At 37.3% G+C, this 20,559-nt stretch overlaps 1 protein-coding gene across 5 annotated transcripts; it reads right to left on the bottom strand.

Annotated features, from left to right (window-relative positions):
• Positions 1 to 305: 305 nt before the first annotated feature.
• On the bottom strand, positions 306 to 20,422 carry LOC122834586 (mitochondrial carnitine/acylcarnitine carrier protein-like). Of its 5 annotated transcripts, XM_044123146.1 has the most exons (18): positions 20,302 to 20,422; positions 20,064 to 20,182; positions 19,049 to 19,141; positions 18,303 to 18,430; positions 18,131 to 18,221; positions 17,924 to 18,041; positions 16,581 to 16,653; positions 15,127 to 15,129; positions 8,545 to 8,792; positions 8,426 to 8,458; positions 5,968 to 6,107; positions 5,313 to 5,419; positions 4,450 to 4,603; positions 4,274 to 4,375; positions 4,115 to 4,189; positions 3,384 to 3,449; positions 3,161 to 3,299; positions 306 to 627 (listed from the first exon to the last, which is right to left on the bottom strand). In XM_044123146.1, the coding sequence occupies exons 2-18, from the start codon at positions 20,166 to 20,168 to the stop codon at positions 503 to 505; spliced, it is 1,800 nt and encodes a 599-aa protein (XP_043979081.1). In that variant the 5' UTR covers positions 20,169 to 20,182; positions 20,302 to 20,422; the 3' UTR covers positions 306 to 502. The 5 variants fall into 5 exon arrangements, with proteins under 5 accessions (XP_043979081.1, XP_043979079.1, XP_043979077.1 ...); XM_044123144.1 differs by lacking the exons at positions 15,127 to 15,129; positions 16,581 to 16,653; positions 17,924 to 18,041; ... (3 more) ...; positions 20,064 to 20,182; positions 20,302 to 20,422 and adding an exon at positions 12,080 to 12,187 and having other exon boundaries at positions 8,545 to 8,836; XM_044123142.1 differs by lacking the exons at positions 15,127 to 15,129; positions 16,581 to 16,653; positions 17,924 to 18,041; ... (3 more) ...; positions 20,064 to 20,182; positions 20,302 to 20,422 and adding an exon at positions 12,006 to 12,116 and having other exon boundaries at positions 8,545 to 8,836.
• Between the last annotated feature and the right edge of the window lie 137 nt (positions 20,423 to 20,559).

Here is a 20,559-nt window from a genome sequence, read left to right as displayed (position 1 = left end):
TTTCCTGATTCTGACGGACGGCCTACGATTAAATATAAACATTAAAAAACGCAGCATATAGTCCTACAGGTTGGAACTGATTTACAAAGCAGGAAAGTTTAGATATTAAATATTACTTCGTGTCAGATTTGTAAAAAAATAAAAAATATTAACTAAACAACCGAGATGACTATATTTTTGTGGAAAGTGCCACGAAGAATATCCCAAATAACTTGCTAAAATGTTTGTTTAGAAGGCAAATCTAGCGTTAAAAAAATTGACAAATTCAAGTGTAAATATGTTAAATAAAGCCCAGCCTCATAGCCTTGGTTTTCATGCTATGTTTTATTTCAACGGTAAAACATTATCTTGATAGATTCACACTCACACAGAGAAACAGCGTTTTGCTTTGTTTGTCGGTATAAAGTTAAAAAGGGGAACAGTTTGTGCACTAAATGCGCCTCAGAGGGGTCAGAAAGCGGCTACGTCATGCTAGCGTCGACTCGCTGGTTCGGGTCCAGTCCTAGTGTTTCAAATCATCACTGGAGCCGAACAGCGCCACCAGCTGGTCCTCGTACTGGGAGATGTTCCTCTTCATGATGTCCATGCAGGGACCCAGCAGGCGCTCAAAGGCCTGGACGTCAATCACTGAAAGACAATTTCAGTTGGCATTTTAACGACCAAAATTATTCAAGTACAAATGAAAAGTGCATTTATTTTGACAGAAAAGTTACTCAAGTAAATGTAATTGAATCCAACTCTGGATGTGTTCAGAGGTGGGCAGAGTAGCCCAAAAATTGTACTTTAGTAAAAGCACCACTACTTTAATATATCTTAATAAAGTAAAAGTAAAAAGTAGCCATCCAAGAAATTACTGAATAAAGACAAAAAAAAAAAGTATTTGGTAAAAAGTCTATTCAAGTACTGAGTAACTGATGAAATTATCAATAATTTAATAATTAAAAATTACATAACCTTTAACAAAACTATAAAGTTAAGTGGAAATTTTGGTATTTTAAAGACCAAAATGACAATAATTCATATAAGTAACACAAAATAACAAAATCAGGAAAAAGAAAATGTTACCAAATTAGTTTCTTTCAATAAAAAAAATTTTTAAAATTTGAACAGAAACTACAGGTTTCTGTTCAAAGGTTCTTTATCTGTTGACTTTAGTTTAAAGATGCTTGTTCTTCATTCAGTGGGTTGAAAATTTACTCAAGTAAAAGTAGAGATACTTCAGAATAAAATAAAATAAAAAAATACAGCGTAGTAAAAATACTCATAAAAGCACATTTTTACCCAAATGTTAATGTAATTGAGTAAATGTAACTGGTTACTGCCCCACTCTGAATATGCTTATGTGGTATTTATTGGCCAATTATAAAACACGCAACAGAAAAACATGATTATAAGGAGCAGTCTGGTATTATTTGGTGAAAACGGGAGAATCCAGGTGAAAAACATTTCTCTGTTTTTGTGTTTCTGTGATCGAAATGCTTAATTTTTAACACGCGCCGTGACACGACTACGCCTGGCTTTGCGGTGAGGGTTCGGTCCGGGTGGAAGGTCAAAATGTAGAACAGATTTTGACCTTGATGAAACAGATTGATTTTGATTTGTAGGACGTTTTTTTCTCCCCTCCCAGTTTTATGGATGTCATTCAGCCCACAACGTTTGCTCTGTGACAAACTGAAAGGGTCGCTGCTTAAAATCAAATGCAAAGACAAAAATAACCCCTGGTTTGATTAGAACAGTCTTGAAAACGTTCACATTAATGGGATCACATGTGATAAACCAACACAGAGCAGTATAAAAATATTTTACAGATAAAACTCAGTTTTGTTTCTTTTGGTTATGTCTCTACTAGAGCATTTCTGAACAGATTGAATGATGAGAGTCTGTAGCGATACATTTTGGAGTCTTGGCTTAGATTCTGAATTAGATTTGGGTCTGAACTTTGACTGGACCATTCTAACACACCATCTAAAATCTCAAGTATCTTTTTTTTTTTTTTTTTTTGCTGGTTTTTTTCTTCTAGAGTTGCTCAGTTTTTAGCTCTTTCTATCCACTGAAACCAGCTCTCCTGTTTCTGCAGAGGAAAACGAATCCCACCTGCTTGCGTCACCATGGAGATAATCTGATTTCATCAAACGTTTTCCTCGCCAAAAGGTTTAATTTTGGTTCATGTGGCCAGGGAACCGTCGTCATGTGTTTGCTGTGGCCCATCCATGGCAACAACCAGGTTTTTATTGAAATTTATTTATATGGCGCCATTCACAGCTAAAAATAATCGAAGTGCTTTCCAGGAAAATTCAAACAGTGCAGCGAATAAATAAAAAAATAAATCCACATTTCAGAGTAGTAGTACATAATTTAAAAAATGACTAAGATGTTTAAAGACTAGAATAATGTTTTATCACTTGACGTCCCTCCAACTTAACCCTTGACCTGTTTGCTGCAAAGACAAGTGGATTCATACAGAGGTTGAATCACACAACACTCAATGTATTTATGTACTGGGTATGTCAAACTTTGTTTTAATTTTTTTTTTTGTTACAAAATGTGGAAAACTTCACAATTATGTGGCACTTTGTGTTGGTATATCCCATAACATCCCATTAAAATACTGTGAAAAGTGGTCAAAATGTGACTAAAATTGAAATATAAAGTTCAAGTAGTATGTATGTTTTTTCCACAGCAACGTAAGTGAATAAGTGTGTGATTGAAATGAAGCAATAAAAGAACAATAGAAATGTCAGTACGTAGAACTAGAAGGTTCAATAACAAGAGATTTCACTAAAAACAGTTTAATTCAGAAATGAAACTCGACGTTTCATTGAGAGCTTCAGTTAAAACTCCACCATGTAAAGAAAAGATGCCGATATCTACCAGTTTCTTTCGTGGAGCATCTGATTTTATTTTGGTTTACAAATTTAAAAACCTGCACTAATGATGAGCTTGCATCTTAAATATTTACACATATATTCGAAAGCACAATAATTTGTCTCCTCAGTTTTTGTTTTGCGTAGAACATTAGAGGTACAATCTCCCGATTTCCTCCTAAAAATGAATTTATTGGACTGGATTTTCACTCAGAAACTAAAACCTCTAGAAATAATCCGGGTTTACAAGCATCCTACCTGTTACGATAAAAATAGACGTTTGGTGTTTAACGAACCTAAACATTTGGTTTCTCCCACAGCGTAGACGGACGCTGCGCGGGGTTTGTTGGTGACCAGCGCCAGCTCTCCAAAGTATTGCCCCCTGGAGCAACGAGCCACTTCCACCTCTGTGTTGTCCTGCTTCCCCGCCTTCGTCTGCAGCAAACACAGAAACGCGTCAGGCTGCAGAACTGCGTGTCCTCAAAACAGACTGAAGATAAATGCGGAAAATGTCGTTACTTTGGTTTTGATCAGTATCTTCACCTCCCCTGATTCCACAATGTAGAAACAGTCAGCTTTGTCGCCCTGCAGCAAAGGAGGACAATCTGTCATGCAGGTATTTAAAACGTTGAAACCGATTTTAAAACACAAAACCTCACCAAAATTCCTGGTCTAGTTTTGTATTGCGAATATGTTAGTACACTTGGGAGAAAAAAAAGACAAAACTGCCTTACAGGAAACTTTTCAGCAAGATATAGGAGTTTGATCTCAGCCAATGATTCCTCAAGAGTGATGAAGAAGTGCTAGTTTCACTGACAGATTATTTCACTGAAATTATGGGGAAGTTGTTTTGATCTGAGCAAAAACACAAAACCTCACCAATTATTTTTGGTCTAGTTTTTGATCTAACTTATAGTAAAGTTAAAATAAGGCAAAACTAACTTACAAGTAAGTTTTCTGCAAGATAGAGGAGCTTGTTTTAAGTCAGTAACTCCTTGGTAGTGATAAAAAAAAAGTTAGTTTCACTGACAGATTATTTCACTGACAACAAGAGATTTTTCCCTTGTTACCAGTGAAATAATCTGCTAATGGATCCATTACTTTCTCATCAATATTAAGGAATTAGTGACTTAAAACAAGCTCCTCTATCTTGTAGAAAAGTTACTTGCATGTCAGTTTTGTCTTAGTTCAGGTGTAATATTTGCGATACACACCCAGACCAAAGTACTTGGTAAAATGCCTTTTGGTACCTGTGCTATGATGCGATCTCCATCCTTGAACGTCCGCACTCCTAAAACATCGACGATCTTCATCCTCTCAGAGAGCTGAAGTGACGGAGAAGGACTTAATTTATGCCTGATAAATGTGTCGATGGGTCTTTATGGGAAGACTGTTTGCTAGCGACAAACCTCGAGGCAGTTCAGGAGAGGCACACACTCGATGAAGGCCTCGTACGTCCTCCTCTTCTTGGCGTTGTTTTTCACAATCAGCCTGTGAAACGTGGCTCGATCCTGTCGGGTCAGAAACATCCTCAGGTGTAACGGAGCATCAGGCGCCTCCGTCAGAGGCGGCGTGGTTCACTCACCAGGCCCCACAGAGCGCCCTCCTCCGTGGCCACGATGGTGGCGGCCCGCGGCGTGTTGTACATGAGGGCCAGCTCCCCAAAGCTGCCCTTGTTGTTGTACTTTCCCACACACACGCTCACGCCGTCCTTCGCCACGAAGATATCGTACACACCTCTGGGATGAGACGAAAGGAGTACGGAAGAGGATCAGTGCCACCAAACAAATCTTCAACAAAATTCTGACTTCTTTTCTCAGAATTCTGATCATTTTTCTTTAAAAAGATTTTTACTCAAAATTTATATTTATTTTTTTTTGACAGAAATATTTTATTTTGGAATTAATTTTTTTCTCAGAATTTTGATTTTTTTTATTTAGACTTTTTGCTCAGAATTCTGATTTTTTCCCCTCAAAATTTAGATTTATTTTTTTCTCAGAATTCTCAGAAATCAGATCTTTTATTCTCAGAATTTATTTTATTTTATTTTTTTTACCCTCCCAATTCAGATTTTCCCCCCAAAATTTTGACTTTTTGCTCAGAGTTCTGACTTCTAATTCTGTTTCCATTCATGTCAACATTGATATCCAAGCATTCTTAGGTGTACGTCAATTATGGTGTTAGTATTATTTTGAAAATAATCACATAACTGTTTCTTCCTTGTTGTAGGATTTGTAAAGGTGCAGTGATTAGTAAATTTGAGTTTTAAGACTAAATTTGCCTAATAGTGCATAAACTATTTTTAAAAATTCTGATTCTGGAAAAAAAAAAATCACATTAGTTACTCAGATTAAAGTCTGAATTTCTGTCCTGTCTTCAGTACCCCTAATCCTGCCAAACACAGCCTTATGCGTGTCAAATATATGTATTTTATAACCTCTTACTCACTTGTCTATGACGTAAAAATTATCCCCGTCGTCTCCCTGGTCGATGATGTGGTCCTGGGGTTTGACCAAAACCTCAAACATGGCGTCCAGAACTTCAGAGAATTGTTCCTGATAGACAATAAGCAAATGATTCTTTTTTTTTCCTGCAATTTTTACTGCCAAACCTCTTCTAAGATGGTGTGTCTCTCTTAAATGCTAAAATGTGAGGAGTCTACGACAACACAAGGCCTCGAAAACAGACACACAAGCAGGATAAAGACTGACGGCAACTTTTGTGAGTGAGTTCAGAGGAAGGAAAAACTTTGATTTGTCCACCACTGTGTTTTACAGCAAGCCACATTTACACCCCGTGGTTTAAGAATGAAACAAGTCACTTCTGAACAGCCAGAGATCTTTAAAATGTTTGCTGCTGCTGCTGACTGAATAGATCTTCACAATCCTCTTTACTCTTTCCCAACCATATGAAATGAGTCTTTAAAAGACTTTTTAACCTGCAACAGTGATTTAGTAACACCTGGCTCTGATGCGTTTAGGAGAAAATGTCATGTTGGCCTCACATGGGTGCTGCCTCGGCTCGTTGAACCTTTAATCAAATCCTCTCCGAATCTTTTGCGATACAGACGTAAAGGCTGATCTCAGTTTATTTTTATGTTTACCTTCTCCAGAGTCTTGAACAGCAGAATGTCCTTGCACGCGTCCTGAAGCCGTTGGCGCTGCTCTTCTGTCTTGGGATGCACAACCTGAGGCTCGGTGTTGTCGTCCGCATCGTCATCAGGGTCATAAGCTTCTGCACAAACTGCAGAGGAACCAGACATGCTTGTTTTGTCCTCATAAGTCCCGGATTCACAAAAAATATCTTGTTTATGTTTTAAGACTGTCAGAGAAAGTAGACACGCATTTTGTTGATACAACCTGTCTACTGATCACTGGCATCAATCAAACAATTGGGAGAAACTCTGGAGAACCAGTTTCCTCGTATGGTGACCCTGACATGCTGTAAGAGTCTATAAAACATACATGTTCAATATAATGCTTACTGCCAGTAAAAAACCAATCACTCGAAAACGGATGACTGATAACAAGACTGGATAAACATCATCCAAGACATTTGCAAGATGGCGGAACTGACGTTTGCACAGAAACTGGAGCAAGACAGATCTGAAAGATGCTGGACCCCCTGGCGAACTTTCATGGACTCCAGATCTGAGACCGATGAAAATGAGGCGACACCCACTGTTCTTTAGCTACTCTGTTCGACGTAGACTATTTGTTTCACAGTTCGAGAAAGTTATCATAACGTGGTACCAGTTTGTCCATTCTTTTTGTCTCCCCGTTCCTCTGAGAGGGTCTGGGGCGGACGGGGAAAAAAAAATTAAAAAAAGGAACATTAAATACCTGAGGTAGGATAACCACAGGAAGGGGAACGTCGTATGGACCAATGTAATAAACTGAATGAGTAATGTGCCAAAGGTGATATGTCTGTACCACATTTTGTAAGTAGAGGAGATACACATCCTCCTTGTTGTTCCTCAATGAAAATTTTAATTTTAATTTTAATAAATAAATAAATAAAATAAAATGCTGTAAGAGTAAAACGACGACTGCCAGACTAAGAAATTTAATTTCTAACCCTTTAAATCAGGCGTGTCAAACTCCAGTCCTGGTGGGCTGCAGTCCTGCATCGTTTAGTTGTGCCTCTGCTGCACCACCTGAATAGAATAATTAAGGCTCTGGAGAACTGATCCACACAAGGAGGAGGTCATTAAGCCGTTTCATTCCAGTGTTTTGTACCTGAGGCTCATCTAAACACTGAAGGACAGCGCCCCTTCAGGACTGGAGTTTGAGACCCCTGATTTAAATGCTCCTGTTTTAGTCCCACCACCACAAAAATATTTATTTTTTTTCCACCCACATGTGCAAATTTAATGTGGAGGATATAATTTATGTCTGAGGGTGAAAGACATTGGCAGCGACATTGATTCAGATTATTATTCTTTTTTTTTTATGTCATTTTCAACTAAATTTTTCAATCAGGGTTGAAAATATACAAAAAATATTATTTAAAGATTTCTCAAAGAGTCAATATTTACAAACCTATTTCTTAAAATAAATACCTTTCCCATCTTCAGTCCTCAAGATGCAAATCATCTGTTTAAACATTTTTGTTATTTTTAAGCCCTTTACTCTCCAGTTTTGGCAATTTGACTTTAATAAGTCATACAAAGTTATTAAAAGGTCTATTTTTCCATTTCATAAATGCAAACTGGTACATTTACAAGACATAACGTTGTAATTTAGTAGAAGATGATGTCGTAAAATGGAAATAAGAATAGGCTAAATCTGGTGCAAATCATCTTTTCTTTTTTTTCTTTTTTGTTGCACATTATCCCTACTAACAAGAAGCAATAAAACATTTTAAGGGATTTCAACACCAGAAAACATCTAAAGTCAAATTATAATGTCTTAAAAAAATGCAATTGGAACAAGAGTCAATATCACAGAAACTGCTGAATGGCTCAGATTGCTCCGTTTAGTTTAAAATGAATAGAAAAAACGTGGAAAAAAATCCATAAAAAATTTAAATTGACTTCAAAACACAAAACCTGGAAACTGCACTTGCAGCAACAGAGTAAAAAAAAAATGAAATCAAAAATCACAAACATGAATTCAGAAATGGTTAGGTCAGTCGTAATAAACAATAAATCAAATAATCACATTGTAAATGAAAAGAAAAGTTTCATTCGCATGATTTATTGGTTTTCTCTTTTCTCTCTCTTTTTATCGACAACTGATTGATAAAATCCTCAGTCTGGTGTTTGGGTCTCAACTAAACCTTCTTTTGATAGAAAGTTTTGTTTACATGACTTCATGATTCATTATATTTGTTGTTTATCTGTTCCAGTGTTTAAATGTTCATTAGGATTTAAAGTTTATTAATCATTGAGAATGTCTTCTTGTATTTTTGTGCCATTATTACTTGCACATTACTCAAAAATAGTCTCAAAACAATATTATCGTTTATCGCGATAAGTTCCAGGACAATTTATCGTCCAGGCAAAGTTGCTATGGTGACAGGCCTGGGAAAGTTGATAAACACTGCTGCTGTTCACTGACCTGCGACTCTGCGACTTCTCCCAGTCCTGGCCTCTGAAGAGAGGGCAAAAAGTTAATGTAACAAACTTTGACTATTCCACACAACCACAGCCTCTGTTAAGTGATGGTGGGACACTCACTGGGAGCCTCCTTCACCTCCTCCTCTTCGTCGTTTTCATTAGATTTGTTGGACGCCGTCTCAAGCGTGACCTCCTTGGCGGCGGGCTTGCTGCTGTTCTTCCTGGCTTGCTGCTCGTTCTTTTGTTTCTCCAGGATCCGTGTGAAATGCTGCACGGCGAACTCCACCAGGTTGGGAGGCCTGCGGCGCAGCACCTCCACCGTGTAGCCCTGCAGCAGCTCCTTCAGGCCGGCCGGGATCTCCACATTACTCATGACTGCAGCGGCGGGTCAGAGGCTGCGCTGGCTCGACACCTGGGGAAATAAAAAATAAAAACTTCCTAGTAGAAGTTGATCTCCTCAGAGCTCAACCTGCTGAAATATGTCAGCAGGTTTGAACCATCAGCACAGAAAGCGGTGACTCCTCCTCCTCTAAATCTCTGCACTTTATCGATTCCTTTATTTAGCACAGCCTGGCGGCAAATATCGACCAGCGCTGCCCGCATCATCAGTAATTAAAGGCTGTTCAATGGATTATGTGTCAGAACTTCATGATTTGGAAAAGAGGTGCGCTTTTAACTGCTTAAATGACACCAAGTGATTTATAAAAGTAAATAAAGTCAAACAGAAAATTAATGCGCCTCAAAACTTTGAAGATGTCAGCAGGAGTCACGCAAAAATATCAACACATTTGCATTTTTGCAGACTAAGATTTCTAGATATGAAGTTATTTTTTAAGTGTAAGTGTGAACATTTCCTAGAGAGATCACACATTTTGCTTCAGCTTATCTAAATCCTTAATTTGTGCAGTTCTCAAATTATTATTTAAAATACCCTCATGTGTTCACTACAAATGATGCCGAATGAAAACCTGGTAAGTGAATCAGATGTCCTTTGTTTCACTGCGAAAATACAAAATCTTAAGGTTATTTTGATCTAGTTTCTACTGCAAGAATCTTTCCCCACTTGAAATAAAACAAAACTAACTTGCAAGTAACTTTTCGGCCCGACGTAAATCTTGTTTTAAGTAAATAATTACTGTGGATATGTTGCGTTTGTTGATGAAGTTTTTGGATTAAATGCCTTTAAAGAGATTTTAGAGAACTGCAGTAATAACAATGACCTGCAATTACAGATAGAGGTCAATAGATCACCAATTTCATGTTTTAGAAATTAGTAAAATGAAAAGTAAAATTGTTTCTACATCTTTAAAACACCTAAGTGGTTTGACGTAGCAAAGTGTTTCACCTGTCAGCCATTGTTAAGCTGACAGTGTAGCATTATGCTTTAAAATTAGCTTGGAAAGCTACATTTTCATCTGGCATTAGTCACATTATTCTAGCTGAAATATTTAAAAATGTATCTTTGGTCAAAAAAAGCCACTTTCTTACCTCTAAGTTGTTATATATATTTTTTAAATAAAGTTGTAACACCCAGCTTTCAGCCCTGACATCCACCATGTGGGGTTCGGGAGGGAATGGCTAAATAATGAAGGAATCACAAGACTCTTTCTAACCTCCTGACTGCGAGGGCAAAAAAAAAAAAAAAAAAAGAAGAAGAAACTCTTTGAACACAGCAGGATTGTTGAAATGTACAATCTGGAGCTTTCACATCAGTTTATCTCCACCCAGAATGGGTGCAGAAAAGAGCAGCTATTTGAAGATTTCTAAAAATATCCCGGGTTTCGGCTGGGCTGGAACAAAAACGTCCGAAAACTGGGTGTAAACACAGACCCCTCCTTGACCCCAATGAAGGTTTGTTCTGGTTCTGATGGCGGCCCAGTAGCTACAAAATGACATCGGAAAGAGATTTGAAATCAGAGAATATCTGTACAGATGAACCAAAAGCCAAACTTTCCGTTTTGGGATTTGGAAATTGGCTCCAAAGATGGAAGACAGATTTATTTTCTGGCAGAAAAAGATTTGACCCGACAACTTTCAACATCACTAGCATGATAATGAGAAGTTTTGATCAGGAGATAGCATCATGATCGGGGAACATTTTCATTGTGGTTGCGCTGAATCGTCAGCCTGTTTTTGATAGAGGCTTCCTGAAGTGATTGGATCTGTAATTTGATCAGTGGCGGTCACAAAGAGGGCCACGGGGGGCCACGGCCAGCCCAGAGACTCATGTTCAGTTCATACAGAGGCATCACTTCAATCGAGACATAATTGTAAAATATATATATTAGTGCTGTCAAAGGATTTTTAAAAATCACACTCTAGCGTTGTGATTAGTTGCTGTGCTTAACTTTGGTAGCTTGAAATATAAAAATCTACATATTTTCAAAAGATAAAAATAAAAAAAACCAAACAAATATATTAGTTTTCCAGATTTTCATATTCAGGAAAGGAAGAAAAGAACACATTTTGTTTGAAACATAATTTAGAAATGTGGACTATAAACTGGTTGTACTTTGGTGGAAGACTAATTTATGCTGCATCCTTACCTTGATTTTATCCAAATGTTCATTGCAATGATTTTAAAGTGACATTTGATTACAGCAGTCGGGCTCTCCTCACTCATCTTTTCACTCGCATTTTTGATTTGTACAAAACCAAGGCAACCCTCCGCAGGAGAAAGAGTCAAAATAGATAATGCGTCAATTAGAAATGCGATTAATCGACATTATGTAATATTAACGCATTACACTTTTTAGATTAATTGCATACTTTGATGTTGCCACCGCTCCTCTGAAATCCCTTAAGCTGCTATGAATTAATGAAGACAAACTTTAACGTCAGACTGTGGAGAGAAAATGGAGCAGCTGAAGCAACTTTTCCACCAGCCGACTGGAAACAGTCACACAAACATTTAATTTGACTAATCTTCCTAAATGTGAAAATGCTGCTTTCAATAAACTGGCCACTATAGGCTACTTATTTTATTTATTCAGCAGCTGAAATATAAATACTTGTAGCTTTTTGGTCAAGTCTACAGTACCCACAAGGTGCAAAACATCCTAGACTATTTATGTGAATATTTGTATACATCTGAGTCTTTATGCATATTTTGACCCTGAGTGGATAAAAGAAAAAAATCACAGATAAACTCGAACTTGTGCAGCTTATTCTTGAGTTTAAAAATGAAGTTTTAAGCTTCATAATTATTCCAGCCAGGCAAAAATGGTAAAAGAAAAATTATTAAAAGACACAAAAGATAATTAATGCCACCTTCACACAGATATGTAGATCACCCAGATTTTAAGAAAGAAATGCAAAATTATTTTAAGAGGAACTCAGAAAAACTCTTTCTTCCTAAAGTGGCTTCTCTCTCTGTCTTTTATGTTTTTCTTTTCAAATAAAACAATAAAAATAATTGAAACACTTTAGTTTTTGTGCTAAATTATGACAGGAAGCAATTGAAAACGAGAGCTAAAGCCAGATAAAAGAGTGAAATTAAATTCAAGATGTTTCACATCATTTTTAAGCACATTTCCTTGAAAGACAAAAAAGTCAGTAGAATAAGAGAATTATGACCAGACCTTCAAAATTAGACCGTCCAGAGTCAGTCGGTTGGTGTTCAGCATGTTTTAGATCATTTCCTGGTTCAACTCACCTGGTGGCTCCTTATCGGGCCTCTGCAGAACTTTGACCCGCTGAGCAGATAGTTGGACCGTTTTAATCAGCCGGGTTGGAGAGGAGACGCATCTGAAGCTGGCAGGAGACCAACAGTGAGGACGGCCATCATTTAAAGCTGCAGTACCTAAGTTTCTAAAAACACTTTTTTTAAATTCTTTATATTTTTACGCATTTGTTAAAACTGTCAATAAGTTGTGACAGTAGAATGCGAGTAAAATAATCAAGCTCCTCCCTGTGCTCCAAAAACCTGCAACTCGGTCACCCTAGCGCTCTCAATCATCCTTGTGTATGCGTTACTCAGACCCTCCCCCATTCTCTCTGCTGCGATAGCCGGTTCACCTCAACCTAGCCTGTCGTGAATGCTAAAGCTAGATAGCATCACCACTGATGATAACGGATAAACAGTTTTCCTGATACAGTCAGTTGTTTCTCTGCCATTAGCACATTAAGCAGCACATACCCATGAATGATTGACAGCACTATGAATCTCCTCTGATTGGTTGTTTTTGAGCGGCGCATTGTTGCAGACTGTGAGGAGGCAGAAGAGCTTGATATTTTGACAGATTATGTTTCATTTCTTACTTTTTCAACATATTGTCTGAACAAAAATGGAAAAGATATGCTTTTATAAAAGTTAGTACAACTTTAAGACAAAAGTTTGAAACCTTTACAATTAAAAAGCCATTTTTGATTTTTGTCTCCCAGTTCTGCAGAATTAAAGCTGCAAATTTTACACAACCTTTAAAAAAAAAAAAAGTTTTTTTAATATAAATATTTTAAATGTTTCTTTTTTTTTAAAAAAAGCTACAATTTCTGTTTTTAGATTTTAAAATAAAATAAAGGAAAAGTAATATTAGGATGTTTTCTCCTATGGGATAGTTGATATTTTAGGAGAATTAGACAAAAACAATAATAGTTCCTAAACTAATAACCAGAAAAAATAAATCCAAAAAATATATTTTGTGTTATCCTGTTATGAAAATTAAATCAAATAATTCCATAAAAATCACTTTTTATAGCATTTTAACTCCAGTTATCAAGAGCTGAAAGTTTGGAGTCTAAAATAAAGTAAATCCATTGAAGATTTTTAAAACCTGCAGGATATGTGACGCAAATGTAAATATATGTATTTTTCTAAATATTATCTCCAAATTTAAGCATTTACATAGTTTTTTTTTTTTTTTTACCTTTTAGAAAACTAATAAAGAAATGTATTTGTCTTATTCCCATTGTAGCAGGTTCAACCATTTTTATTAAAGACCATTTAGGAAGTTTGTATGATGAGATTTATTTTTTTTTACTCTGGCTTCAAAAAAGGAGACAAACGAGTAGAAAGAAGCAGCAGCACTACGGATTTTCTTAAAGATGGATCTGTTTTATAGTTTCTTTACATGCTGACATGTTATTTTCATTCATTCACTCTTATTGTAGTTGTCTTCACATTAGATAGATGGCGTGACGTGTTGACAGAGTGAAGGAGACGTGTGGCAGACTGAAGGCGCTGACAGACACCAAGACACACCTGAAACGTCCCCCTGCTACCTGCAGCTAAGACGAGATAAGGCACCACATGTTCTTTCACTCCCTTTCTAGTTACAAAAACAAACAAACAATAAAACAACAGAGACTGAAAGGAGCGAGAACATTCGAACTGTCTCTGTTTCTGCGTGTGAAGCGGCACCGTTGGGAGTCGAGCCGACGCCTCAGCAGGTCTGAACCGTTCCTCCGCAGCACCAACAAAAACAATCAAGTAATTTACTGGAAATCTGATAAAAATCTCGTCGTTTCACATGATTCTCTCTGTGTGAGAGAGCGATTATTCCTGGTGTTCCCAGAGGAAACCCCTCGGGGGGCGACATCACAGGTTCGGAGCTAACCAGTTCAGAAACTTCATCGCCAACTCGAATCCCAGGAAGCAGGCCTGAGGAGAAGGAAGAAAGACACGGTTTGTCCAGAGCAGTGACAAAAAGCATCAACCGACATGTCAGTAACGCCTGATAAAATGGGCCTAAATGTGGTTAAACACAGGAATTTAGATGGTTTTATGTCTCAAACACTGAAGCATTTTTCTGAGTTTTCTAGACCTACACTCTGTTGATCCAGTTACTTTTTAAAGCCTCTTTCTGTTTTCTGGTATTTGTTTTATTATTCAGAGTGGTTATACTAGCAGCTTAGTGTGCTAAGCATTTCTATATACATCTTAAATACACTCATGAAGGTTAATGGCTCTGTCCCAGAATGACCCTAAAATTTGCATTAAACTCGTTTTTACGTTTTCTTAAAACGTTTAAATGTTGACAAAAGTCATTTATGTTCACAGCTTTAGACATCAAATTAGGAAAATGTGTAATTAAAAATGGGCAAATATTCCAAAAAAACTCTGATTTGTGACATATTTATTAGAATAATCAATAACTTTGTTGCTTATGTTGATTAAACCAACATGGTTCATTATAATCACTGGATCAGTGAGGCTCAGAGACTTCTACAAAAACAAATGTTTAAAAATAAACTCATTTTTATCGCAGAGGCAAAGCCGCAAATTCAGAAGCTTTATCTTGTTAAAACCAGAAAACGTCTTATTTTTTTACGACATACCACTCCTGAATTTATCTAAGAGCTCTGAGATTAAAACACTTCTGCAGCCTTGATTATAAAGATTTAAAGATTTTTTTAAAAAACTTTATAATCATTTTTGTAGGTAGAAATATGAGCAAACTTAAAGAAGACATGACAGATTATGACCCTTGATTAAATCGCAATAAGATTTAGTGACTTTGTACTGGTGGATAATTTTAAGAAACATAGATTATTATGATAAGACAATATTTCTTTACTGCAGACTACTGATAGAGCAAAGAAAATTACTTTAAAGGACGACTTGGGCAAATAGCACCTGCTAGTAACACATGTTTTTACAGGTTTGGCTGTAATAATATTAATTCCTGAGGAAATTATCAGCTTTAATGTTCTTCCGTACAGCAGCTGTTTCACAACCAAACAAATATTAATAAAGACGTTCACAGCCTCTCTGTGCTTCACTGCACTGATATGAAAACCAAACTGGGTTAAATCTTCAACCTAAATTCATCACCAACACTTGGATTATCCAACAAGCGACTGCCTACATGTCCACGACTTTTGTCTTTTCACGATCGTCTACATCTCCAGATGTTCATCCAGCTGCTTGAAGCCTTTTTACAGCTTCGTTAAGCTGAAGATCAAAGGACGGAGACTCACTGCGTTTGCAGGGAAAGCTCTGAGCATGACGGCGTTGAAGCCTTTGTACAGAGAGCCGATGCCTTCCTCTCGGACCAGTTCCCGCAGAACGTCTCTGAAACCGTTGGGATACTTTCCTTCAGGAGCTGATGGAGGGAGAGAGAGGGAGAGATTTGAGGTTCGCCGTGATGCGGCGCGAGATTCCTCTGAAATAAACACCTGGGTTTTTATTGTAGAGGCAGCTTTTCCCACAATAAACAGAATTTAAGCATTTTCAAGGCGTGCTTTCAAACTTTTCCAGCACCACATTTTGGAGATAAAAACAATATAAATTTATAAAAAAATAAAACAATAAATGATTTCACTTTTATATAACATACTACTGTTATTAATAATCTCCTGTGATAGTACTCCAATTCTATACCAAGGATGAGGTAAACTAAAATATGACAAATGTTTATTTGAAAAAAAGTAGAAAGAATTTTGATAATTGTAATATGACCTAAAACAAAAATAAACTGAGTCTCAGTGGATGAATAGAAGCGACTTTAAGCACGTGGATAATCTGGATACCTGAATAATCTGAGAAAACAAATTCCCTCACTCTGTTTTCTTTTTCCACAGTTTCCATAATCTAATTCTCTAGTTCTCCAGAGAGTAGGAATGTTGTCCAATCAGCAATAAAACAAGATATCCCAGCAAATCAACCACTGACCGGACCGGACCGGACCAGGCTCGGCTGGGCTGGGGTTGCCAGGTAACAGAGCAGTGTCCATCGATTATGACTTCTCAATCGGGAAGGTTTTGAAACAGCAGATACCAAAAAATATCAACTAGAAAACAGCTAGATGGTTTTTTTAAAGCACTTGGCCTGTTTTTAGAAGCAGTTGAGACCCAAATAGAAGAATAAAAAAACATGCAAAACGTGAATTTTGTATAATTTCTTCAGGAAAAAAAAAAAAAGACGTAAATTTAAAGTTATACTATATGTGACATTGAAGTTTAATGTGGACATGAGCACACAGGATAACGTTCATATTCTGGAAGAGAAGGACGTTTGAAGAAGAAAACCTGTCTGGAAGCGAGACTTGAGGACGTCGGGGGGGATCGCAACGGCCCAGTTGAAGATCCCGGCCATCCCTCCAGCGAACAGAACGCTGGGAATGCTGAGCTCGTTGTGGCTGCGGAGAGAAGACAACTCGTCTTTCTGCTCGGAGAACTTCCTGTGAGAAAGAGGAAGAGGAAGAGGAAGTCCTCACCTTTTTCCTGCAGGTGTGAGGAGGTTCTTCAGCCACTCGTAAGACATGAAGTACATGCCGCTCGCTGGGACATCTGGGGAAAAAAAAAAAGTAACATAACCCTAAAACTCTCTGATTTGATTTTCTAATCACCTTTCAGTCAGATCAATATTTTAAAAGCAAGTTATTTATGATATAATTTAATAGTGACACTACAAGTGCATTTCAATCTGAACATCCTCAAAAAGGCAGTTTGAATAAATCAGTTCAAAGAGTTAAATTCTTTACAGACACAAATGTATTTTAAGCATTTACATACAATTTATATTATAAAAATCTTCTTTATTGGTCTTATGTGACGTTATAATTTTCAACTAAGCTAAAGTCTCAAAATTTATCACAGAGTGAATTTTCACTTTTTCAATAAAAATAACTGAGTCCTCAGTTTATTTGCATGAATCTGTATTAAATCAAACAGCTGGAATGCATGCAAACAACCAGGCCTGTCACAATAATCAATAAACAAATTGATCTCATGATAATTTAAAATGAGCTCAATAACTTACAAGAATTTGAAGGAAAATTTTGTTTACAGAGACTTTTTAATCCATTTTATTTATAGTTTCAACTGTGTGTGTTTTTTTAGTTTAGTTTTGTTTATTGTTTTTGATTGTTGCATTTTATTTTGAATTTTTAAATATCTTGCAGTTCCAATGTTAAGCGTTATTTACAAAATTAAAGTTTATTGGTTTTTGAGAGGGTGGACATGTGTTATTAAGCTGTTATCAACATACAACTCGGAAAATGTCTCAAAACAACAATCTTTACAATTTATCATCCAGCAAAACCAGTTATTGCGACAGACCTGCCAACAACTCGTTAAGTTGCTGATGCAACTCTACGGGACAAATAGCTGATTTAACAGTGGCGGCTGCTGTTATTCAAACCACGCGATAAAGATAAGTGGCCTCCAAAGATCCAAAGTCCAAACTGGACTCTGAGGATTGTTACTCTGACACCATGTCACAGTTTCTGACAAATCCAGAGCAGGAGCTGCAGAGATTTGTTGCGTTCAAGTTATTAAGCAACAAACTGAAACAGAGCTGTCATTTCGTCTTGACAGATGAGTGTTTCTCCCATCACTCCAACCAAACAAGATGAAACTCTGCTGTAATGAAACAAGCCGGCTGAACCCAAGTTTGCAGGCAAGTGAAGATAAGTTTCAGAAAAGGGACACTCCCCGTTTCAGATCCCAGCCATGCTCGACCCAATTCCCATTTAACGTGGGTTTTTAAAATATGATTTTTTTTTTCATATTATAAATGTGGAAATAAAATCAGAGAGTAATCAATGTGAGGACGAACCTCTCATGAGGGTCAGAGCTGTGCCTTTGTAGATTCCTCTGATCCCAGACTCTTTGTACAGCTGCTTAACGCAGTCCATCGGCCCCGCGTACTTCACCTCTCCTGACGATGCCTGAATCTGGAAACTCACACAAAACCTTACTTTAGCCCACATCACTCATCATCATGTTCGAGGTTTGAATCCAGGTTTTAGGAACAGGAACGGACCTGTAGGAGACATTTGATGCGCTCTCCGGGAGTCATGATGGCTGTGGTGAAAATGCCCGACAACATCCCAGCGGCAAACAGCTGTGGATACCTGGAGGAGAGCAGAAGAAGATGAGGAAGAGCTGCTAGATGTGGAGTGAACACAACCGGCTCAGGTGAATCAGTCACCTACGTAAGGACATCGTCAGGCGTCCTCTGTTGTAGCTTCTTGCCCAGTCCGAACCCAAAGAAACAGACGGCAAACATGGGCGTGACGCCGATTATTGGGGCTGCCATTCCTTTATAGAGTCCTTTCACACCCTGAGAGGAAACATCAGCACGAGGAGTAAGGACACATAATTTATTATAATTTATCAACACTACAACATCAAATTCTAAAATTATTTAAAATGTCTGTTGTTTTTTTTGTTTTTTAACAATTACCTGATTACCCAATGTATCACATCTGATATAAGAGAGCAAACCAACAAAATAAAGTAAACCAGGGAATGTTTCAAATTGTTATTTTTTGAAAAACATCTGGCTCTAAAGGACTAACTCTATGACATCAAATGCATCATTTATTAATCCCAGATTGTGAGACCTGTTTAACAAAAGAATAAAAAAAAAAAAAACTCCACAGCGTAGAGTAACAGGAGAGCGGATATGTTGCTTAGTGTATTTTACATTTTCTTTATTAAAATGTAAACCCATGGGGAATTGTTTTTTTTATTTTTTATGTCTAGCTATATATAACTACAAAAGCCTAATGTATCAATTACAATACAAACAAATTGGAAAATCTTATTGACGCTACAAAAATGTTTTTTTTGTTATGTAAAAGCATTTAGATAACAGTTTAATTACAAAAAAATCAGATAAAAAAACCAAAACAAATTTGTATTGGGCTTTGAAGGGTAAATGAAAATAACTGCTAACCTCTTTGGCTAAGGTCTTTTTAAAACAATCCACGGTTCCAGCATATAAGAGGCTCTCTCCAGGTTTTGGTTTAGGTTGAGTTTGTAGGCGCACCTGAGAGGAAAGAAGAACATGATGAATGAATGAATGAATGAATGAATGAATGAACTTTATTAATCCCTGGGGGTAAATTTATATTTAAGTGTCTGTCCAAAGAACAACAACATAAAACAAACTAGTAAACAACATAAGGCATTGGTAAACGGTTGCCTGAGGCTGCAGCCCTTTGTTAGATGAGAAATTCATATTTTGCTTTCATACAAGAAAAATATCACTGGAAAAAAATCTTCCTGCAGTTCTAAAAGTCTAATAACTGCTAAGCTTAGGAAACTTTCTGCATGCACCTTGTTAAGGTGTCCCTAAATAAGTATCTAGTGAGAGTTTATTGTACTTGGAGAGGAAGGAGATTTCATGTGTGTATAGTATCAGCAGGAATGTTCAGAAAAAGCAGATTATCAACTGAACGATGCATCTCAAGTCTTTTTTTTATTTTGTAAATGGGTGACTTTTAGACAATCTTCACCACCTACAAACACTGTTTTTGTACCCTAATCCAACAACATTAAAAACTTTAAGTGATGAACTTAGTGAGCATTTATTCAGTCGTGAAATTCTGATCAAATCCACTTCAAGGAATCTGAATTAATCTGCCTTCTGTTAAATTTAGTCAAACTTCCACCTAATTAATGAATGGGACTGAATGAGGTTTCAGGCTTGGCCAGCTCAAGGTGTTGATCTGGTCACAGCCCACTTTTCATGTGACCTTTCTATCTGAGCTGCAGAAATCATGTGGCATCTTGAATCTGGGTCAAAGGTTTGCAGCAGCAGGACTGAGATGCTGCAGTGACACCAATACACTGAACGCTGCAGCCTGTTTTGTGTTTAAGGTCAGTCTCTGCTGAACCCGGATGCTCTTCGTTGATCGTTTCCCCTGGTAAAGGGGTGACAACCCCAGACACAACATTTAGCAGTTTACTTTGATGGTGTCCAGTGGATGCCCGGCGAAAACCAGGCAAACGCCTCCGAAACCTCCAGCGAAGAAGTTCTTCATCGGGCTGATCGGCTGCGGCTGTTTGGCCATTTTTACTTCCCGCTCTGCAGCGAGAGAGAGAGAGAGACAGTGACAAAAACACGACAAAATGTCGCTGCGGGAGGCATAGATGAGACACGGGGACACGATGAGAGACAATTATAAAGACCAAACAACACCTCACCTGCTCTACCTTTCGTCTGAGACCGGATGAAGAGCTCCTGCAGTCACTGCGGTCTAAAGGACCTTTAACCCACTTTACCCGGAATGCTGTAACTGGGACACAACCATTTGGTACGAACATCTGTATTGTCCGGGTGGAAACTTTCAACTGTCTTCGAAAGTAGATAAATGTATTTTTATATTTAATATTACTTCTCATTATTTATTTTATAATATATCATTTACTATTAATAGCGTAAAAAGTAAAGAAAATAAAGAA

This window comes from Gambusia affinis, linkage group LG07 (genome assembly GCF_019740435.1).
Source record: "Gambusia affinis linkage group LG07, SWU_Gaff_1.0, whole genome shotgun sequence".
Lineage (NCBI taxonomy): Eukaryota > Metazoa > Chordata > Actinopteri > Cyprinodontiformes > Poeciliidae > Gambusia > Gambusia affinis.
The sequence above is the reverse complement of the archived record's forward strand: the minus strand, read 5'-3'. Positions and strand labels throughout refer to the sequence as shown.

Coding starts and splice junctions, on each gene's coding strand:
- LOC122834586 (XM_044123146.1), bottom strand. CDS start 20,168: ATGGCCAAACAGCCGCAGCCGATCAGCCCGATGAAGAACTTCTTCGCT. Junction 8,459..8,544: donor GGAGGTGAAGGAGGCTCCCA/GTGAGTGTCCCA, acceptor CCCTCTCTTCAG/AGGCCAGGACTGGGAGAAGT. Junction 4,190..4,273: donor CTCTCCTGAACTGCCTCGAG/GTTTGTCGCTAG, acceptor CCGTCACTTCAG/CTCTCTGAGAGGATGAAGAT.